Genomic DNA, 19,565 nt, shown 5'->3' on the forward strand with positions numbered 1-19,565 from the left:
AATCCTACTCTCCACTGATGCCAAATCCATTGACTTCAATGTGAGGAAGCCCCGTGTAAACAATGAAGGGCAAATATGGCCCTTTATGGCCTGAAAAGTCTGCTTGTACCCATTTATTTCAATCCTTTGTGGAAACACATATCAAAGGGTAAATTAATTGTTATGACTTTCTCCTGAACTACCAGGGAAGCATCAACAAGACACAGCAAAGGAGCAAGAAAAAGTAGGTAAGTAAGTACTGCTTTAAAGAGAATTTTAGCCATGTTTTGGAGCAGAAGGACAAAAGAAAATGGATCTGGATCAAGTGCTACTGGCCTTTACTTCCTAAGCAACTACAAAATCCTTGGTTTAGCTTCAGTGAAACGGTACACAACCAGAGAAAACAGAAGGAACCAAATACTCCTTTTCCTTTGCAAACATCATTTGCCCAAAGGTGCACACTGTCATCCCTTTGGATGCTTTGCTAACTCCAACTGTCTGCACAGTGCAGTGTCAGTCGCTGAAGACAAAATGTGTCTACTGTGTAGATAGGTAGAATCTGTGGTGTCTTACAAATGTAACTTAACATTTTGAGCATTAAGAAACACTCAGTGCTTTTAGACACAGAACAATACGATTTTGGATGCATTTACCACTTTTATTTCACTATGCAGAAACATACATTCACCATGTGTTGTGATGCAGCTGACAGTGTGATGGATGCTAACCCTTCGGTGGGGATTATAGCTGGACACTAACAAGTTTTCAGTGGACGTTCTGTACAGGTTAAGGCTTGACTCTGAACTAGATAGTAAATGCTGACCAGATTCTCAAACAGACTTTTTTTCTTTGTTTCCTCTGAGAACAAAAGGGAAATCAATAGAAAACCTTCACGGTTATTTCAGATTAATAATTTTCTAATGCTGCAAACTAAGTAAAATACAGATTTTTCTTCTCCAAAATAACTACATATAATTTACAAGGTTAGGATCTGTGAAGGGTGACTGGAAGCTGACTCTGAACAATGCTGACAAAAATCATTAAATTTAATATACTAAAATCATTACTACCTCATAAGGTATTCAGTCAGGTATACAAAGCACACTTTGTAAGCATTTAAATGTTTTGGTAAGAGCAAAGATTCATCATTGTTTATCGGGCAGTAATAAAACCAGATGAAACAAATATAAGATTCAAGTTGTTTACTGAATAAACTGTGTTATTGGCACATCCAATGTGTGGTAAAACATTATACACAGTACCTATACAGCTTCTAGCATTTTTGGGGTAATCTTCATTTACAGTATCTGTAAACAAAAGGCTTGCCATCTAACAAATTTTAATTTGTTTAGACTTTTCATAAAGTGTGAAAGGCATGAACTGTTTATGTGTTACATGAGATCACTGTTTATATTGTTTATGAACGTGCAGGTATAGCAGAAAAAATTGACATTTTAAGAAAATTAAAAATGCTGCTTTTCTGTAATTTTACCGTTGCTTCATGCAATATTGTTTAACTGCTGCTGATTCAGATTGCTTTCTATGGGAAGGCATCTCTGCCAGTTTCTTTGTTAACGGTCAAGATCAATTCTTCTGTACTGAAATTTTCCATAGACAGATACAAGTCAGTCAGGTTGGAACTGAGACTCCATATAGGCTCTCGTATTCCTACTGGTGTGCATGTCTGGATTCATATGGAATCTAGGTTATTCCTGTGGGAAAGAGAACCAAGTTAATTAGCTGAAGCAACTGCTCTCTTGCAAAAGAGATTTTGTCCATTTGTTTGCGTGACAAAAGCCACTTGAAAATGGCATCATCCCACTATAAGCAACTCGGCCCAAATCCAAAGTCCACTGATGCCAATGGAAAAAATTAATAACAATGATAGACTTTTAAGCAAGCCACATTGTGTTGTCTCTGAAACAATTAGCAGAATACCACAAGAATCACAGCTACTCACTCCTCAGTGAACTGGTTCCATCTTCCAAATAAATAAGATACTGAAATTCAGTTTCCTTTAGAGTCTGTATTTCCAAAAGCAGGACAGCAAAACAGCTTCAAAAGGTGCTGTGCATCATACTCTGTTACTTACACCAAATGCTAGGGAATATATATTGTTTTAAGAATAAAACGCTGCTATTGATTTAAACAGAAAAGCAGCTTTTTTTTTTTTCCCCCTTCTGCATACAGCATTCAAAGCAATTTGTGCAATGGTGCTGGCAGTAACGGCTTTTGCATAGCAGGTTAGTATGCATGACATGTTTTTGCACACAGAATAAATATAGTAATATTAAGATGTCTGTTTAGCCAACCACAACTAGACAGCATGCCTTTACTGACTAAAAGCTTGACACAAGAAAAGCTGCATTATCATCTCATCCTGATAAACAATGCTGCTTTAAAACATAAAATATTCTTTCAAATACAAGAAAGCCGAGACATTCAAATACCGACACACTAATTCACCGGGTATAAAACCAAAATTAAAGGCAAGCTGGACCATATCTTTGCAAGTTATGAATTAAAGTTTAACTTGTAACAAATCTGCATAGGACATTTATAAAGCAGCCATAGGTTCTTCCCTTGGCATTTTTAAACAAAATGCATACCTTTAAGAACAAACAATATTTGTTCTTAAATGACATAAAAGCAGACAACAGATTTTTTTGACTTCAGAATTAGAAAAGTAGACTATATCAAAGCATGGACAATGAAGACTTTCCAGGGAGCCAACAAAAGCAAATGAATAGCTTCTCTTTCTCCAGCTGGCACCATTAAAAGAAGAAAGACATTTAGAGCTGAATGTGGTTTACATTCAAATACCAAAACTGGTAACCAGTACAAATGCAACTTGCAAATGCCAGTGAGAGAAAGCAAAGAGTTAGAGGTGAATTATGGTAGGAAAATCACCTTTGCAACATGCCAGCCCAGTAAACGCCTAGAAAAATCATCTAGTCCTCTTACCTGTGGTCAATCCTCTCCATCTTCTGGTGTGATTTCTGTCTCTTTATGTACCACTACTTTGGTCACTGACATGTCAGGGTGCTGCTCTTTGGCTTCTTTAATTGCCTGAGCCAGCGCCTATCCCAAGGAAACCACAGAAGGGCAAAAACAAAAAGGAGGTGGAACATGCATGATCAACAGCAAGGTGGAGAGATTCATGAGATATTACACAATTTACAAATGAGGAAAATGATTAAAATATGAAATATACCATCACAGATTTAACTACTAATCCAGTTTAGTTTAAGGCATGCCAGTATGCGTAGTATCTTTTAACACAATGTTTAGAACTGTTCTCTTTGGCAGTCTGCAGGGAAGCCTTTAGTGGTTTATAGATTTTACCTGATCGTGATCAATATCAGCATCTCCTGTGATGACTATTCGTTTTTCAATTCTTGTCTCTGAGATTCCTCCTTTCACAGTCTAGATAGGAGGCACAAAAGCGTGTCAGTAACTTACTCTAAAAAGTGCTGCTACTCATTCAGAGAATGATCAGTGCAGGAACCCAGATGTGACTGGATTGGACTGAACTATCATCCCGTGAAGAAAAGAATGGACATACAGCTTATATTAAGACCTAGTTAAGTCCAACTGCAGGCTTTAGAAGGACATCAGAGTTGTATGACCTCTGTTATAGCTCCTCTACTGGAGGGTGAATTTCACTGCAGAAAAGAATGAAATCCTGTATTCACTGAATACTGGTAGGAGAGCTGTCACCCCACTAACAGGGTTTCTGCTTAGAGAGTAATCGTCACTGAGATACTATCCTGGAACTTAGAAGATCTAACGTCATTTGTCTGTGCAGCTGTAAGCGATGTGACCGCGGCATCTGAGCCGACTGTTTGTCCTATTATGACTACATGATACAGATTTACCACATGGTTTCAACACCGTGTAACTCAAGACTCAAAGGCCTCGGAGTCATGTCAATGGAACCTCATGCTTGGGCAAATTATTCATTCCTCCATACCATATGATGCCAACGCGGCTACACTGTTTCCAGTTCCAGACAGTATTTGCAGTTAAGTCAAGCATCACTGCACAGCCACATTTTGTGCTTGCATAGACATACTCTAAGGGTTTATGACCCTTGGGACTCTTTCCAAGTCCTTGGATGATGCATTAATGAAGCCAGTATAGCAAAAGAAAGGTGAACGAAGACAGGTACCCAGAATAGACAGGACTTTGTCCAGAGAATATAAGCACTTTAAAATAACCCTTGCAAAAAAAAAAAAAATCTCCGTTTTCTAAGGACTCACTTTGGTGATATGTGTAGTGGTTGTAGTGCTGGTAGTTTCAGATGTGATAGTTTGTGCACTCATCAATACACCTGGTTCTAAGTCAGCACCGCTATCCACCTAGGGAACCAAAAGAGAAAACCAGACATCAACACACGCTCCTGAGAACAGGGAGGCAACAAACATGTAGGTTGAAGTCTACTTCTACAGTTCTTCATAAAGTGAGTATCTAATGGTAGGGAAATAACTGCCGTTAGGTTGATCATGTGCCACTATTTCTCTTTGCATGCAAAGATTCCCCTTCCCTTCTAGAAGGATAGATGAGAAGCTGGGGTCTTGAAATCTATAGTTTCATCAATGTTCTCGAAAGGCCCTGCATCAGGACATGAGAGTCACCCTCAGGTGAACTATACTTACATACATCCCCCTCGTCCTAATATTTAATACTTGAACAGCTTAGAATAGTTTCCACTAAGGCATACAATTAAAGATGAGTGAAGAAACACAGGTACCTTAAGGCCATGTTAAATGAGACCCTGATTTTGGCAGAATTTCTTACCTGAGAAGACTCATATGTAATAGTTTTTGTTTCTGTATGGACTACTGGCACTTCCTTTGTTGAAATTTCAAGGTTTTCCCCACCAGCAGAAACACTACTGAAACTGATAGTCTCAGTCTTCACAACTGGTGACTGCATGAACAAAAAAATGGAATTCAAACACTTAGCAAAGCTTATGGATTTCTCACAAGTTGTTTTTTTTTTTATTTTTTTTTCCTTTGGGACAAGGAGGTAAAACAACTAAAAAGTGCTCTGCATTGTTGTTTTATTTTAAACAGAAAATTCTCTTCAATATAGCTGTACAGACATGTACATAATGCTGGAAATGTTTAGCACTATCCTGGATTTAATGAAAAAAAATTTCAGAAAAGATTAAACTCTACACAAGTAACATAGGAGGTTCCCTCTGAACATCAGGAAACACTTTTTTTTCTCATTGTGAAGGAGACTCGGCACTGGCAGAGCTTGCCCAGCTAGGTTATGGAGGCTCCTTCCTTGACTCAAATGCCATGAGGCCTCCAGAGGTCTCTTCTAACCTTAACTAGTCTGTGATTCTATATTTTCTTAAAATGACAAGGGAATGAGTCCTCTTCAGGCTTAGTCTTCCATTCAGCTCTCAGAAAAAAGAACAAAGTTGTTTTTTTTTTTAAACCCTCTGCAGAATAGTCCTTGAAATTTTGCTAATGGGGCTAAGATGCGGAATCTGTTCTGTTTAAGACACAGTTAGTTTATTTAAACTGTACCAAACGTGGAAAAAACAATACATTTTCTGTCTTTGAAGACATACAAACTTTGCCAATCTTGATGGACTTTCCCAAAGAGAATGCCAGCTGAATCCCTGTTATCCAGTGCATAAAATGCCACTGAATTAGGCATTTCACTGTAGCATGAAAAGCACTTTTAGGTACAACAGGCATGGCATTTGGCCAATAAAGGAAACCAGCAACAACCCTTGAAGGTGCTGTGCAAGAAGGAAATAAGAGGAGAAACAAACTGCCTGCTGAAAAGATGCAATCATGAAAGCCTGGTACACTCTAGTTTCCATGACAGGATTTAACTTAGTCCACTACTGCCTACAGCCACAATTCAACAGAGACAGGACCAATTTAATTAGGAGTTACCTCAAAATGAGGTTTTCTTTCCGAAGACTCTGAAATGTGGACTGTTCTACTGTGCTCCTCCACTCGCTCGCATGAAGCAGCTGCTGCAGCGACTCCTTCCTGTTTGGTTAGGGCTTTCCCAGCCTCTTCCCTCTTTTCCTCCTTTGCCCCCTCAGTCCCAGCAGAACCCTCCTTCCCTTTCACACCACCAGCCACAGCCGATGTTGTCTCAGCCTGAGCATCCAGTGCAAGTCCAGCCGCTTTATCAGGATCCCTGCTCACATGCGCATTCATTCCGTGTCTCTCCTCGAAAATAACAGTCTCCTGTACAACCTTCTTCACTGTATCCTGATGTGGCTGAACTGCTTGCTTCATTTCACTGGAAGTTATCTCCTGAGATGTTGCTGTGTCTATTCTCTGCAGGGAATGAGAATAAAACCCCTTCAGAATCAGAAGCAGACAACACTACTTGTAACAGTTCCTCAGCTTAATGTACTGTGAACATAAACAGAAAAAATGGGTATTACATTTTGCCAATTTATTTCTCTCATGTCGCATGGATTTTCAGTCTCAGGACATTATTAGAATAGAAGAAATAAAAAACAAAGCAAGAATCACAATTTTTAGAAGTGAAGAGAAACGCCAGGGTGTTCTTCTCATTGGTATTTCTGCATGAGTTTTATAAAGGCAAAATACAGCACCCTGCAAATGACCAAAATAAAGTGAAATGAGACAAAACCTGGAGGTTTTTTTTGTTTTTTCTTTTTGGCGAAGCTTCCATTGTGGTCTATTTTAATAAAGCAAAAGGTACAACCAACATGCACTAGTTATATAGGTTCCAAGTTGTGTATAAAAAACAGGAAACAGAAGAAAACCAAAAGTAATCAGCGTGCAGTTATAACATTGATGGAGGGAATCAAATGGCCACCTGAGCCCAGCTATGTGAAGAAGAAGAAACCCCTCCTATGAACTCAGTTGGTTTCCTGGCAGACTCTATTAAACTGAAGATATCTGACCCATCCAAGGTTTTTTCACCGGTGGACTGCTTAGTCTAAATAGACAAAGAAATGTAGAGTCATATACAGCAGAAAGGCAGACCCACATGCACAGACATATTAATTGCCAAAACTGGAGGCAGAGACAGAGGAAAGGGAGAGAAGGCTGGAGGGGCACAGAGAGATTGGAAACAGGAAAAGAATGGGAAAATAAATTAGAGCAAATTCATAATGGCTGTAGTAAGCAATAGTTACGAAGCATAGTTGTTAGCATTGGCATTTTGCTGGTTCAAGCAAACCTTTTATTTCCCTTTATGAACAAGCCACAGCAGCAATACTACATTTCAGTAACACGGATCTTTAAATAAACTGGAAAGGTTGAAAGCCTTCCATAATGTCCCCTTCTGACTGTGGGACAGATTCAAAGTATGAGGGTTAAAAAAATGAGCTGGGTTGGCTGCTGTCAACATAAAGCCAGGTAGCAAGAGAACCGAAAGGCAGGGTGGTGCCAGGGGATTGCCTAAAAGAAGTCATGCTTTAATCTTTAAACCATGGCATGAAGTCAAAGCCCCTCGTTACCACTACTTTTGACGCAGATGACTCGGTAACATAGTGAGCAGTAGCAATGGTAAATGGCTGTTCTCTGGAATATCTCCACTCAGACAGGCTCTTATCTCTCCGGGCAAATGCCCCTGCTTTTACAGCTTCACTGCCAAGGTGTTTTTCTGCTTTGCCAAGCTGCAAGCTTCCCAGTGTACCATGTAACTGCAAATCCTGGTCCATCTTTAGTGTCTTTTTCAAACACTCCTCTTCAGGACTTTGCAACTGAGATTCTGCTTCCTTTATAGGTGTCAGAGAGTCGGACAGCTTTCTTTTCGAGCTCTGCACGTCGGATCCCCACCTGGCTTTCTCATCAGTGAGAGGCTCAAGGATTTCATACTCGGCCACTACTGGAATGACTTTCACAGATTCTTGCACTTCCCTTTCCTTTTTTTGCAAAGCTTCTACTGAAGATTGTACTGCTTTCTCGCTCTCTTTAGCTTTACTTGTCATGGTTACAATTTTCCCGGATACGGTATCATAAGACTTTCCTAGCGTGAACATTTTCTGCTTATTCTCCTCTTTAGATTGTATTTCACTTTCCAGGTCCTCAAAGCTCTGCATTAGAATGGTACTGGATTTTAAGATCTTGGGTGGAAAGGCAGTTTTACTGCTCACAGTCACTACTTTGTATGCCAGATTTTTTTTCGATTCACCATCAACTATCTCAGAGGGTATTTTGTCTATAATAACCCAATCTTCAGTGCCCTATATTTGAGATATAAAAGCTAAATTAGGATATCTGAAAGTTTATCTGTACTTCAGGAGCACTAAAGTATGAAGACTTGTAAGAAATCAATACTGCCTCTTCTGAAAGCATATAGTAACTTTTACCATTGCACCTCTTAGAACAGTTATCAAACAAATAAACAGAATCACCTTAGGCAAAGTATGATTTCTTTGTATATTCCCTCCCCTTATTAGAAGCCTATATAATGTGGACACAAAATTTACGTTTGCCACACTATTTCTGTATTAATTTGAAGCTGAATTAGTGCATCATTTAAAATGATGACTGGAATCATACTGAGGTTAAAAATCAAATATCACCGTGGTTCATAACACTACAATGAAAAACAAATTATGAAAAGAAAGCAAATAAGTCAATTCAACGGTTCCCCAGTTGTCACAGACACACTGCTGTTTAGAATTTAGAATACTATGCATTTGTATATAGCTGTAGCTTGCATTGAATTGCCTTGTTTTTCTTAAGAGTAACATCAATCTCCTTCAGGATTGTTTAAATTGTGAAGTACAACACAGTAAACACCATACTACTAAAGATTCTGAATGGAACTTATTGCAGCATCTTTTTTCCTCCTTATGCAAATATTTTATGTGATTTGTTTTGGCTACGCAATCAGCATCCGGTTAGCTGACCTTAAGACCGTAACTTCTGTATTGAACTAAGCACATGAGGTAGTTTGAAATCGAATGAATTAAAAATAACCTCTAGGGATGATGGAATACTTTTCTGGATAATGATTTGATGAGAAGTAACCAAAGTGCCAGCAGATTCTCCTTCCTGCAGCTTCTTCTCTATCACACTTGGCTAATAGAAAAACCAACAAGAACACAAAGTTCACCATCACTCAGCATAATCTAAATTTTCTTGACAGTATAAAGGAAATTCATTCTAGTGACAAAAGTGCCCCATTCACCATAACATTCTCAGTGAAGCTTATGCTGGAAATGCATGCACAACTGCAAACAATATCCACAAACAGCACCGTGCAAGTAGATTTCTAATTAGCAGAGAAATCAGGCTCTATCAGGAAGCCATTAGCTCTGGAAGGGACTCATCCATCAGAATTTGGCCCCCAGATTATATCTCGCTTTGGAACTTACAAAATAATAATAATAAAAAAAGTGAAGCTTGAAAAGGAAAAAAAGATAATAATAAATCATTGCCAGCCTATCTGACTGTATTTCAAGCAAGCATTTATTTTACCTGCAATTCAAGGAATGTAGTACCTCCCTTCTGCAAAAATATGAGTTTTTCTGATTTTTCTGTTTCTTCTTTGGTCTAATGTCAGGGGAATAAATGGTTTCAGTAAACAGAGCGTATGAAGTCCACTATACTTTATAATAGCTCATCATATTTCTCTACTCTACAAATTATTAATTGCATGGTAAATTAGGAAACAAAATTAAACAGAATAATTTTACAGCAAAGATGCTTCCAATAAGAATTGAAATCAGTGTCTCTCTGTGATGAATGCGAAGTAGACATAAGTGTATCTTTTGTGTAGCAGGAAAAACAGTAAAGCGAACCACACTCGGGTGTGGACGCACTGTATCTGGTGCCAACATCCATGGCTTCCATCAACAGCCTAGGACAGACCTCTCTGCCTTCACTCCGGACTTATGTCTTTCCTGAGTTTGCAGCCTTCCCTGTTGAAGCAGACAGAAGGTGTGCACTGCAAAGATTTCAGCTCTGCTTTTCTCCCTTCAGGTATAAAAGGTATCACAGTCTTGTTCCCATACAGGAAGCCGACCATTCTTGTATTATCCTCTACAGAGTGACACCAAAATCCTTGTCACCTTTATCCCAGCTCTGCCTTCCCAATGCTGTGAGAATGAGAAGAGTATCTCTACAACTTGGCCAACAGGGTCAGTTTTAAATTTCCTAAAGTACCATTCCTAGTGTACCATTTAAAATATGTGTATTCCACCTATTCAGGAAGAAACACACACATTTGGACGAAAATGCAAAACTTCTAGAAACTTGAGATAGAAAGACATCCCCTTGTCTGTTAGAAGATGCATAAATTCTTTATTTCTAAAGTGCTGGTTTAATCCAACCCAGGTCAGACTAAACACTGTAAAGAAGTTTGTTACTATGATGGCTTTTGTGTTCTGCAGCTATGTGACCACCAAATTAGCAGATATTTTAAACTGTATTTTTCACAACTAAAGAAAAATAAAGTATTTCCCCCATGGTTTTAACAAACCAACTATTGACTAGACAGGCTGAAAGTCAAATTGATTGACGTTTGGCACACACAGGTGCCAAACGCTCGAAGTAAGCATTTTGAAAAGGCATATTTTTCTTTCTGTTCTTGTTTTATTATATTAAAGAGCTATAGGTAACAGCACTGAAAAAGTATGAAGTGAATATGCTAAGCTAAATGAGTAACTTCTTTGACCAGAAGAAGCTACTACTACATAACACAGTTCTATGTGCTCTCCATCCTAACTGCCTCTGCATTTCTTAGAAGACATTACGGTGCTGATTTTTACCTACACCTCGCTTTTTTTTTTTTTTTCCTGAAAAGTTGCTCTCTGAGCAGGGCGTGTGAACTGAAAACATCCCACTTAGCAGTACCAAAAAGGATCGTTAGGTATTATCACCAGCAGGGCCACCTTAGTGCCAGAAATCACCTCAGAGTTAGGCCCTGATAGCTCAAACTCATTCACATTTTTCCATGGAAATGCCTTCACTTGAATGAGATTCTGTGGGACTGCTTGTAGTTTGCTTAGATCCATGTAAGATATAGTAACTAGATAGTGCTTTTGAGCAAGTCCTTTTTTTCCAGTAAGAGAAGAAGTACCAGATAAGGATAACTCTTGCCATTTTCCTTTCCAAATGAATGATTAAATTCAGATGTGTTTCCTCAGGGTGAAGACTATATAACCGTGTAATGCTTTGCTACTGCTTGTGCATTTTAATTAAAATTTATTATTCAATTTCTAAAGTAATAAAGACATGAAATGAACTGGGGAGGTATAATTTTGCTTCACCTGCATTCCTCTGATTCAGGTTCAGCTACCCAGCTGCTCCCTTTTCAACAGTTCCTTCCATCTTTACTAGATTAAATACATCCTCTTCGTTACACTTATAATTGCCTTTCAACAAAGAAACCTCTTATTTTCAACTACAATCAAACTAACATCGTCACAGCATCTACCAGTATTTCTGAAAAAGGCAATAGAAGCAACATTAAGACTCCTCAGTGTCCTCTCCTAAAGGTAAGTTCTGGGCACCAAGTTTGCCCTTTAGATATTTTGATCCAATTTGATGGCCACTCTAACATGCCTGAAACCTGTATCGGCCACTGGTTGCCTGAATATACTGTGGGGCAAGAGGAGCTGGGGCTTTTTCTTGGCAACATCCCTTTCCCTCAGATGAGAAGTTGACGCACTAACTGCGTGCCTCCAGGGATCCATTTCCCAAGAGAGCTTTGGTTCTGCCTCCAAGGTGGGAAGCAGAAGACTCTTCTGAATTACACTTTCCAGCCAATTTTTGCTGAGTTCCTTACAACATTACATCAGTGCTGGGAAGACAGAAACAAATTTTATGACCATTTATTGGTCTGTAATGCTAAAAAAAGTGGTGACCATGAAGATGATTCCTGCGAGACAGAAACGAAACATCCACAATAGGTAAACAAGACTAACCTTCATGCAGATCACACAAGCATATTTGTTTTGGCTCCAGTGGATTTAAACCAAGACTCTTTGCTTTTTTTGAAGTTCTGTGTACTTCACAGCAACATGAATGTTAACAGTGTTACCTTTACAACTCATAATCTACCCACAAACTAAATAAAAGGCATTTTTTTCACTTGGCAAGTTTCTTGCAAACACTTAAGACTGCACAGTGAGCAACATCTTTTCATCCATGCACACTGCATGAAAATGCACATGCTTAGCAATCTGCGTTGGGTCTTCAATGAAACGGGATCCAGCAGACTGCAGCACCTATCAGTTGCATTATGGAAGTGGCCAAGCAGGTCTAATTATCATCATTATCTCTTCCCTGTTTTCAAAGACTGAAACAGTTCTGTCCCTTGCTCTGTATTTTCTTGTCAAGTTCGGTACTGCGCGCCCATTGGTTCTGCTACACAGCTGCTCCCAACCTGTCACCACTATTCAAATTTTCTCTCCATCACCTTCATGATTTCTTTCACGCATGGCTGGACTTCCTTAAGCTTACTGAACCTATAAGAAAGCCTGCATTTCACACCCTCAGAGAGACCCAATTCTGCCACGCGGCTTCCAGTGAATGTCATACTCTAACTACACATACACAGATACACATGCAAAAGGTATCTGTTCTTCCTTGCATGCCTGCTGCTAGAGCCTGAATCCTACGAAAAAGAGAGCACCTGCAAGTGGGGAATGGCCTCTAAATCTACTAAGCGCTATAATAAGTGAAAATGAATACACAAATACGTAATGAAGCCTTTCAGCTCACGCTGACCTCTTCAGGCACTAGTGGTTCAATCATAGGAGCTTCCTCCTGCCTTGCTGCAAGCCGAACGGGAGATGTGGAAAGCCTCTTCTCCCACTCATTAGACACAGTCGTTTCTGTGGAGGTTTCCAAGAAGGTGCGTTTCAGCTCGCTTATATTGGTCTGATGTTTCATTAGATCATCCTGGGTTTTGTCTAGATCCTGGACAGTTTTAAAAGAATAGAGCAGTTTGTAATACATCCTAAGCCAACAAATTTTAGAGCCCAAACACATAACTTTGTTAGTAAAGAGGGAAGTAACATCTCAGGGGGCCGGGTAGCACAGCACTAACACAACACTCTGTGAAAATGTGGCATTTTGAAAGAACAGCATAGCATATCTTGTACAAGTGATATAAATACACTCTCTTACAGGAGCTTAACCATATTGGTATAATTTACACCTGATAAAGTGGCTTCAAACAAACATACATATGCGCGTGGACGCATACACACATATATATTTATAGTACAAGTTAGAGGAGTCATCATAATCTGAGAAAAAAAAATCTATTTGATTTATTAGCAGGTGGGAATACACGGTTCATGCATCATAGTGCAGATTCACAGTTTACCACTAAAACTAACACACATGTACGTACATGCACTGGTATATACCAATACCAACCTCTAACATAAGATTACTATGTTTGACATACACATTTTCACCCTGTATTCGCTTAATCAGACTATTCTGAAAGAAGTGAAAAAGAAAGGGAAAGGTAAGGGACACAGTATTGAAAGGATACAAAATGCTCTTTCTACACATTTCTTCACAGAGAACTGACAATAACATGCTGAGAGAGGTGAACACCTCCAACACTGATACTTGAGCAAAATCTGGGCCTTTTGTTTCTGTACCTGTGCCTTTAGATCTCCGTCCTCCTCTTGATCCGACTGCCAGCATGAGAAAGATTGGAAACAACACCTTACCCACTTGTATGGTTGAAGGTTTTACAAAACATGGTGAGTGGAACACGCTAGGTTAAGATCACATTTTCTCTATGCTAAGGGCTTAAGGAGAGAGAGTACACACACTGGTTGAATTCGTACAGTTCTCCTGTCTCACAGCAAGCTTCTTCTTTTCAAACTTTTTAATTGTGAATGAAGGAATATTAAACATTTTCCTTTTATAAATATAATTAGTGGGCTCCACTTTATAGATCTCTATTTAGGAGCAGCAGCTGGACTTTCTCACTCAGATCATGGCTGTTTTGCAACTTGTCTGCAACAGCAAATTCTTTCGAAGTCCATAATCTCAGAATTTAAACTTATGACATCTCCTGGGCCACAGGCAAAGCTTTGCATAAACTTGCCATGGGTAGAAGACCTGCAACAGTTTCCACAGAATGAAGCACATTCTATTCGCTTAAAATGCTATTTCCATAGCCCTGGTTCATTTCTTTATGTATATAATTTCTTTTTATATTTAGCTTATATATATTCTTTCAGGATCTATCTGCAGTGGTGGTCTTCTGGAATGCCATACGTATCACATCTGCTTCAGCTCTCATTTTCAAAAGCAATGCAAGATGGACTGCCTAAACAGTCCTCATTCTGAGGGCTGAATTTTTAGACAGCAAGTATACCACACTTCGAAAATCAGGTATCCATAAGGAAAACTGAGATTCACATAATCTTCTCCCCTAAAATAAAGATGGCAGCTAGGGAAATTATTGAGCATTTTTTATTAATAAACTGAAATTTTTAAATGTCACAGTTTTAGGATTATGTTTCACTTTCTGCATGGCTCAAAGTCTGAAGCCACACAGCACAAGAGACACTTCAAAGCATTTGGTACTCCTGATTCATCTCAACAGACTTTACGTTGTTGCTCCATTTGGATTTTTTAAATTCTTGTCCCACTACTTTATTGTTAATTTTTCATATAGCACTAATTAGACAAATGTCCCATGGGAAAATCTTTACATGTTGATTACTTTATAATTCAGTTCAAATCTATTCTACTTATAGCCAAGACTGAATTGCCCTGACACGTCACACAGAGAATTTTTCTTGATGATAAGTTTAACAGTCTGAAATATTAATGAAATCCTACTGAAAGCCTACAGTAGTGTTTGTGGCAAGACTCTTGCCTTCTACCAGATGTCAGCCCCAATTCGGCTCATGTTTGCAGCTGCAGCCATATTAATTATGAAAGCATTATATGCACTCGACTGGAGTCACAGAGGGCTGAAATTGCCTGCACAGTCTATCTACCATGTCGTAGATCTGAGGCTTTTCAGTGCAAAGAAAATAGCAATTTTTTATGTTCCTCTTCTGAAGACAATACCTGGGCTACCGGTGGCAATATGTAAAGATGACACGTGAAGTTACACTCAAGGATCTTAGATATTTATAAACTAAAAATTTGAAAACTGCTTTTTTTGTCTTTCTCTCCCTCTCACACAGGCTGTGGATTATAAAAGCAAACAAGCAAATTGAACAATCCAGGGCACAATCTGGCTAACATGACTCTCCCAAGGGGGCGACATTGGCATGGGCGATACTGCCACCACTCCATTCTGCGCACAGCACAGAGGCCTCACAGTTTCCAAACCAAACACAGAAATAAGAGGAGCTGGTGGGGAGCACTAAAAGCTCAGCTCACTGAGCAAAGCCCTTAAACTCGCACACAGGCACATGCACACACGCGCAGAGAGGGATCCTGAACTGCCATGGGAGACATGCAGTTTGGCACTCGGGGTTGGGAAGAGATGAGGCAAAATGCTCTCCCCTGCCATAACTGGGTGCTGGCAACTGTACAAACCTCGGTGGCAGTGGTCTCACCATCAGCTGCAGTATCCGTCTGCTCACTGTCAGTCTATTTGGTTAGACAAGTAACCGGATCCCAAGAGGAAGGCAGGAATAAAGAATAAACCCAGCTCATCAGTACACGTGGCTCACATGGGGAACTGTTAAATTCAACATCCCTGCGAACTGCATTAGCATTGCTTTTCAAACCATGTACAAGTCAAAGAAGCAAAATAAAAATGCTATATTAGTAAACAGAACAGACTCAGAGGAAGACTCGAGGCGTACTGTACACAGTATATGGCTTTACTGGAACAAATTTACAAGCCATATGAAACATTACTGGGAAAGTGTAATTTGAATAGCAGGTTTTTTATCTCAAGAAAGCCAGGTGGCTTTTTAAAAAAAAAAAAAGGGGGGGGAAGCTAATATTTTCTAAACAAACTTTTCCTCTCATAATGTTTTTTTTGAAAGAAAATTATTAATAAAATTTTGTTCTAGCCAATATAGATTGATGTGGTATTTGAATTTTTATCTGGAGGGGGAAAAGATAATAATAAATAAAAGGCTACTTTAACAGTCACCTGACTTTCAGCCCCTCATTTGTACAGAAATCATTCTTGTCTCCAAATTTATACACCATGAGGCTGTCTGCATTACCAAGGAGTTCAAATAACCATACCCCCAGCCCTTCTACTGTCTGTCTGCAGAGTAATGGTAAGGCTCAGATCCCACTCTGTTCCAATAAAGAACAGCTGATATTGTTAACAATAGTAAAAAGAAAGAAAACCACCATCAAAAGAATAAAAAATACTTCTCATTCCATTCAGGAGTATGGATGAAAGCAGGAGAAAAATAAAAGTAACTCCCCCCCTCCCCGAAAACACTTACTAGGAACAAGTGATAAAAATGAAACAAAGCACAGCATTGCACAGACTGATCTATCCCTGCTTTGCTCGACACTGCGAAGAACATTTTAGTGATGAACGCAAGTGTCGAGATTTAATAAACAGAAAGTCAAGTGTAGGTTACTACAGGCTGGGAAGAGAATTCAAATTACTATTTTTCATGTTATACAAGCTTATGGAAATCTAGTATGTAAAGAAAGTGCTCCTTACTTCTCCAGACTGGCACATTCAAGTTGTTTTAACATCAGAGAAAGCTCTGGTTTTGATTGGTTTTGTGGTCCTTGGATAATCTAAAGTAACCCAGGCAGGTAATTTAAAGCTAGGACAATACATCTAATTCTCAAACTACATCAGCATGAAATAGGATAAAAAAAGCAACCTACTGGTGGATGGAGTACTGGTCTTTGAATTTCCTATCTTCTGTCATTTTCTGACAACTCCCATGTTTCATAAACCTGCTTTTTTTTTGGATATTTTTTCATTACTTTGCTCTTCATTCTTTTGAATAATTTGTATTGCTTGTATGACAGGCAGAAGAATAAGTGGGCATTTTGGACTATTCCAAAAATGAATGTAAGCTACGAATGCAAGTAAGTGCATGAATGCAAGCTATATGCAATATTTCAAGCAATAGCCACTCACTAGACAGATCACTTTCATTTTTTAAATGCCAAAATAGTTTACCTAGCTGGTCAACTTGCTTCCACTGAAGTGTTACAAAATTGTTTCTTTATTAATGAAGGATCTCATGTTTTTGTAACACTATAAGCAATTATAAAGTTATGGCAATATAAAAAAAAATCTATGCATTGTCACTCCTTTACAAGAAAAAAGAAGAGGAATTAATCAATATAGGCATTTAGAAGGAATTAAGAGATTTGTGTCAAGGCACTGTAGCAAGTCAGTCTGGCACATAGGGTTGATTTAAGAACTTGAAGTTGGGAACATTAGAGAAAATCAATAGAAATATTAGCTGCTAAGGTACGAATACAGAAGCTAATGAAATGTAAGGAGAGAAATTCTGCCTGTGACTACCTGAACTGCCTCCAGATGCACTGCTCAAGGGAGAACGGAGCTCAGCAAGGTATGAGATTGGCTCAGGATACTCACTGCAGACTTTTGCATAACTGTGTTCTACCTATTGTGACTGGAGGTAAAATAAGGTTTCTATTTATTTCACCGTAACAGCAATGAAATCCTAAGTAGGCATAAAATTCACTTTATTGCAACATACATGTCTGCTGACAAGGCGATCAACAGCCATAGAGTCAAAGTTAACATTACTGAGTTACTTGAAATAAAGATCTGGGGTTATTGCAGAGCAGGAAAAGACAAATTAAGGCTCAACAAGGCAGGTTTCCTCTGGAGTGAAGAGTAAGAAAGGACCGGCTTAACTCCAAGACGGGATGTAGTGCAGCTGCTGGTGGGGGTCATAGGTGGGCAAGGGTCTGAGCAGGAAGGGAAGGCAGCTGTCTCTTCTGAGATGCTGCGGTTGCACCTCCTCTAACTTGTGATCGTAATTGCTGTGATTTGTTTTGCCAATGTAATGTAGACATGCCCAAGTTTAAAACATACTCACTTTCATGCAATATTTTGAACAAGAAATACCCTCTGGATTAGGCACAAGTCTGTGTTGTCTGCTAGCAAGCACTGCCAGAGTTATCACCCTCATAAAAGAGTGACACTAAAAAGCCTATTTTATAAGTTTTTATGCTCAATACTTCCTAACTTTACTAACAAAAAGAAGCGCTCATTTCTGAAAGAGGAACAGACTGATGTATTACATAAACACTATCTCATTATTGCCTCTGGAGCTGGCACCGTATTAATGCTGTTATTGCTATTAGATTAATCCAAGTGCAGAGCTAATGCAAATTGAGACCTAAATGCATTCTCAAAATGAGGACATGAAATGAGACAGCAACATTTTGGATGCTTTTTATCAGAAATTGCACATTATTATTTAGTTGTTAGGCATCACAGAGCCAAAAGCATCTAAAGACATTGTTTTCACTAGATAAATTTATACGACTTTTGGCTTTCCATAAAAAGGAATTGAAATCTTGTACCATGTCTTACAAAACCAACAGTGGCAGATTACACAAATGTTTAGATGTGCAAGCTGGTTTACTGAAGACAACTACTGCAAGGGCATTGACAAGTGGCCAAGATGGCTTTTTATACATGGCCAACTATCTGTGATTATCTGATCTCTTTTACATACAAAGCAAAACTGTATTTTCACATTGGAAGATGAAGGGGGGAAAGGAAAAATAAGGGGAAAAAAAATTATTATTTTATTCTATCTACAACAAATAACTGGGCACCAGCAAAAACTGAGATGCCAGGTAGTATGTTATTCAACTAAGCAGATTCCTTTCCTTCTTCTGGACGTATTATCATGCCCACAGTTCTCAGAACCACTACGGACTCCTCCTGCAGTCGGTTCATCTGCCTGTGGTAACCCTGGTGGCTTGAGGCAGTGCTAATATAACACTGCATATGGCAAGACAGCCCACATGGCATGCTTCCCTGAACAGCTGCAGCAGAGCCGTCCCAATCTGACCTCTCACTGATAAACTGGATTTAAACATGGGTAAACAATTCAATCTGCAGCAGAGATGGGATCAAGGCTGAAAATCCAGATCCAGGTTTCACTGGACCAGAAAGCCTTTTCTGGGCTTGGGCTAGTGTTGATGGTCTCTTGTAAAAAGCTAAGTTCATCTGAACTTTGAATACCTTGAAGTTGGCAAGAGTGCCCATTATTATTGGCAAGCTATTTTTATAAAGGAGATGTATATACATACATGTATATATGCATGTATATAAAACTACGCAGGAAATTGTACTTAACTCCCATTATTTAGGTAACTATTCTAACCCTACTATAAACCGATAGGAGGAAGAAAAGGTCTTGGTGGGTTCACATACAATACTTTGGAGCTGATCAGTGGCAATTTGTTTAGTGCAAGTTACTTTGCATCAGCCGACACAGTTCAAACCAAGCCACTTCCACACAGTGTTGTGCCTAACCCTGGGCCCCAAGCTGCACTCTCAACATGAGAAAAAAAATAAGAAAGAAGGAAAAAAAAACCCCAAACTCAAACCAAAAAAATCAAACCCACCCCTTCTAACATATCAGCACAGACAGAAATGAGGCTCTGAAAGTAGGACTACTATTGCAGCAATCTAAC

The 19,565-nt window shown here is 39.0% G+C and overlaps 1 protein-coding gene across 30 annotated transcripts in view; it reads right to left on the reverse strand.

Annotated features, from left to right (window-relative positions):
* Positions 1-1,166: 1,166 nt before the first annotated feature.
* The window catches only part of EPB41L3 (erythrocyte membrane protein band 4.1 like 3), a 140,690-nt gene continuing 122,291 nt past the window's right edge, over positions 1,167-19,565 (reverse strand). For 10 of the 30 annotated variants that reach the window (XM_054057932.1, XM_054057930.1, XM_054057934.1 and 7 more), the window contains 14 exons: positions 15,480-15,533; positions 13,571-13,606; positions 13,338-13,403; positions 12,681-12,872; positions 9,426-9,500; positions 8,925-9,026; positions 7,454-8,182; positions 6,808-6,930; positions 5,901-6,296; positions 4,780-4,911; positions 4,242-4,340; positions 3,325-3,405; positions 2,944-3,060; positions 1,167-1,691 (listed from right to left, as the gene is read on the reverse strand). In XM_054057932.1, coding sequence (XP_053913907.1) covers positions 2,950-3,060; positions 3,325-3,405; positions 4,242-4,340; positions 4,780-4,911; positions 5,901-6,296; positions 6,808-6,930; positions 7,454-8,182; positions 8,925-9,026; positions 9,426-9,500; positions 12,681-12,872; positions 13,338-13,403; positions 13,571-13,606; positions 15,480-15,533 — 2,196 coding nt within the window. In that variant the 3' untranslated portion in view covers positions 1,167-1,691; positions 2,944-2,949. The remainder of the gene's footprint in view (positions 1,692-2,943; positions 3,061-3,324; positions 3,406-4,241; positions 4,341-4,779; positions 4,912-5,900; positions 6,297-6,807; positions 6,931-7,453; positions 8,183-8,924; positions 9,027-9,425; positions 9,501-12,680; positions 12,873-13,337; positions 13,404-13,570; positions 13,607-15,479; positions 15,534-19,565) is intronic. The other 20 variants (XM_054057946.1, XM_054057945.1, XM_054057950.1 and 17 more) reach the window with 15 other exon arrangements.

Source organism: Cuculus canorus, chromosome 2 (assembly GCF_017976375.1).
Source record: "Cuculus canorus isolate bCucCan1 chromosome 2, bCucCan1.pri, whole genome shotgun sequence".
NCBI lineage: Eukaryota > Metazoa > Chordata > Aves > Cuculiformes > Cuculidae > Cuculus > Cuculus canorus.